The sequence below is a fragment of the Condylura cristata genome, unplaced genomic scaffold, assembly GCF_000260355.1.
Source record: "Condylura cristata isolate star-nosed mole 26May11 unplaced genomic scaffold, ConCri1.0 scaffold00066, whole genome shotgun sequence".
Taxonomy (NCBI): domain Eukaryota; kingdom Metazoa; phylum Chordata; class Mammalia; order Eulipotyphla; family Talpidae; genus Condylura; species Condylura cristata.
In genome coordinates, this window is record NW_004567167.1 from 183,914 (window position 1) to 186,567 (window position 2,654).

The following is a 2,654-nucleotide window of genomic DNA, read 5'->3' on the forward strand; positions in this document are numbered from 1 at the left end:
TTCATGGGGAGGCCCACTGCGGCTGGGGACAGCTGAGCGGGTGGGGGTGGGGGCCTCCAGGTGGCCAGTGAGCTCCTAGGGGACGGGACAAGTTCGGCCAAAGGAGCTGCCCGGAACAGGACGTTGGAGGGGTCAGCGGTGGGCGCCGGGCACCAGTCCTCTCGGACCAAGCCCTGCCCCGGGGACGGCAGACTTCAAGGGCGTGGCCACCTGGTGCACTGTACTGCGCTCACACGTGACCGCGGGGTACTCTGGGGGCACCCCAGAACCCAGGGAGCCCAAGGGTGCCCCCCAACGGGGAAGCGAACCAGGGAGGACAGCGCCACCACCGTGCCGAGTGGGGCGAAGGCGGGGTCCCCTGGACATGCGTGGCGAGCCAAGGACCTGCGGAACCCCGGGCTCGGATGTCCTGAGGCGCCCAGACTGACTCCTGCCTGGGAGGGGTGGGAGAGACCTGGGGTCCCTGCCGGCAACCCCAGAACCCACAGGGGTGCTGCAGAGACCAGCCCTCCGCAGCTAAACAGCCCTCAAGTGACAGTGGACGAAGGGACAGTGGCCCCCGCCTGCCAGGTGTCTGGAGGAAGACCGGGCACACGGGGACACGGCAGGACAAGCAAGAGCCAGGGAGCCTGGCCAGCAGGTGAGCACGGTGGAAGCCAGGGCACAGGGCGCCGCTGCATGCGCCCAACTGTCCCCCCGCCCCGTGATTGTGCTTAGTGGGGGGCTGAGCTGCCTCTCCTGCAGGGCAGAGCTGCAGGTGTCCCGGGGAGACCTGCAGGCGGTCCCCACACTCCGTGCACCCCAGTCTGCTCCTTGGGCTTTTATTCTGATTCTAAATAACCCTGGGGGGGCCCCAGCTCTGGGACCCGGTGTCGTGTGGGGTGGCTGTGGGAGCCGGGCGATGCTCCGCCTCGACGGCGGGTCTCACCCAGGACCACAGGCAAGTCTGGGATGAGGAGCCGAGGCGGCCGGGCGTGAGATGCCCCAGCTGCTGCGAGCCAGATGCTGAGCTGGGGGTGGCACCATGCAGGCTCCCCAATGTCCAGCCAGGGCCAATGTCAAGGTTATGCTACCACCCCACCCCACACACATACACATTCTGTTTGATCATTTTTTATTCTGTTTCGTTCTGAGTAAAAACAAAGGTTTCTGGGACGGGCTGCACCTCCCGGTGGGCTCACGGGCCTCGAGGGGTCCACAAGAGGCCTCCTGCCTTTCCCACTGGGCTGCCCGCACTGGGCAGCCTCTGCTCGGACACCAGCATGGCAGTGACCCGGGCTGCCCATCCACCAAGGGGACCCAAAGGATTTAATATGGAACCCAGAGGCTGTAAGTCCCGCTGCCCCGCTCCACGCTCACCCCGACTCTCCTGCAAAGCTCTGACCTCCGCCCTATTCCCTCAGCAGCGGCACCACAGCTCAAAGCTGCAACCCTGGCCCTGCAACTCTCGGGCCCTAGCCCAGCCTGGTCTGGCCGTGGCCATGGCTGTCCAGGGCTTGTGGCGCCCGCTCTGGGCAGAGACCCTCAGAGGCCTCCGTAGCGGCTCCAGCCCTCAGCCAGGCTGGCCACCACCCGGCCTCTGCCGCTGCCTCCCTGTGTCCCGCTTCTCTCTCACCTTTGAGGGAAACCTGGTGTTGGGCCCCAGCCTGTGGGGCGGCTGCAGCCGCAAGCATGCAGGGGGGAACCCCACCAGCTCTGACAGCTGCCCCCGCTCTGCCGGGTATCATCGTCCTCCACTGGGCAGGACTGAGGGCCCGTCTGACCCTGGTTGTTCTTCTCCAGCTACGGCGGGCACAGCGCTCTCCCGTCCCGCCGCGCCTCCGGTAACTGCGCAGGGCACAGCCACAGCCCCCCACCCCCATCAGGCATGGAAGCGCTGCACCCTCACGGCCACCTGGTACCTGGTACCACCTGTTCACGTTCAGGCGCACAAGGTTCAAGTCCAACGGCCCCCCCGCTTCCGGGCAGCCAGAGCGGCCCCCTCAGCCGCCTGCACTGCAGCTGCCCTAGCGCCCCCCCGCCGCGTGCACCTTCTGGTGGCGGACGAGGTGGGAGCTCAGGCTGTAGGCCTTCCCACACGCCCTGCACGCGTAGGGCCTTTCTCCAGTGTGAACTTTCTGGTGCCGAACGAGATGGGAGGTCCTGATGAAATCCTTGCCACACTTGCTGCACACGAAAGGCCTCTCGCCCGTGTGAACTCGCTGGTGTGCGATGAAGTCGGAGCTCCGACTGAAGAACTTCCCGCATTCGGTGCACTCAAAAGGCCTGGCCTCGGTGTGGATGCGCTGGTGCTTGATCAGGGTGTACCTGTGGCCAAAGCATTTGCCGCAGTCGCCGCACACGTACGGGCTCTCCCCCGTGTGGATGCTCTCGTGCTGCACGAGCGTGGATTTGTGCCTGAACACCTTCCCACACTCGCCGCACTTAAAAGGCCGCGCGCCATTGTGAACTCTCTGGTGGACGATCAGGTTGGAGTGATGGCTGAAAACCTTCCCACAGTCGTCGCACCTGTAAGGCGTTTCTCCAGTGTGGACCCTCCTGTGCTGGGTCAGGTTGTCCTTGCGGCTGAAGGCCTTGCCGCACTCGCCGCACGCGTAGGGCCGCTCCCCGGTGTGGATCCGCTGGTGCTGGACCAGCGTGGCTTTGCGGCTGAA

The 2,654-nt window shown here is 65.7% G+C and overlaps 1 protein-coding gene across 1 annotated transcript in view; it reads right to left on the reverse strand.

Moving 5' to 3' along the window:
* Positions 1–1,984: 1,984 nt before the first annotated feature.
* Positions 1,985–2,654, reverse strand: part of ZNF134 (zinc finger protein 134) — a 1,671-nt gene continuing 1,001 nt past the window's right edge. The window contains exon 2 of the mRNA XM_012734708.1: positions 1,985–2,649. Coding sequence (XP_012590162.1) covers positions 2,007–2,649 — 643 coding nt within the window. The 3' untranslated portion in view covers positions 1,985–2,006. The remainder of the gene's footprint in view (positions 2,650–2,654) is intronic.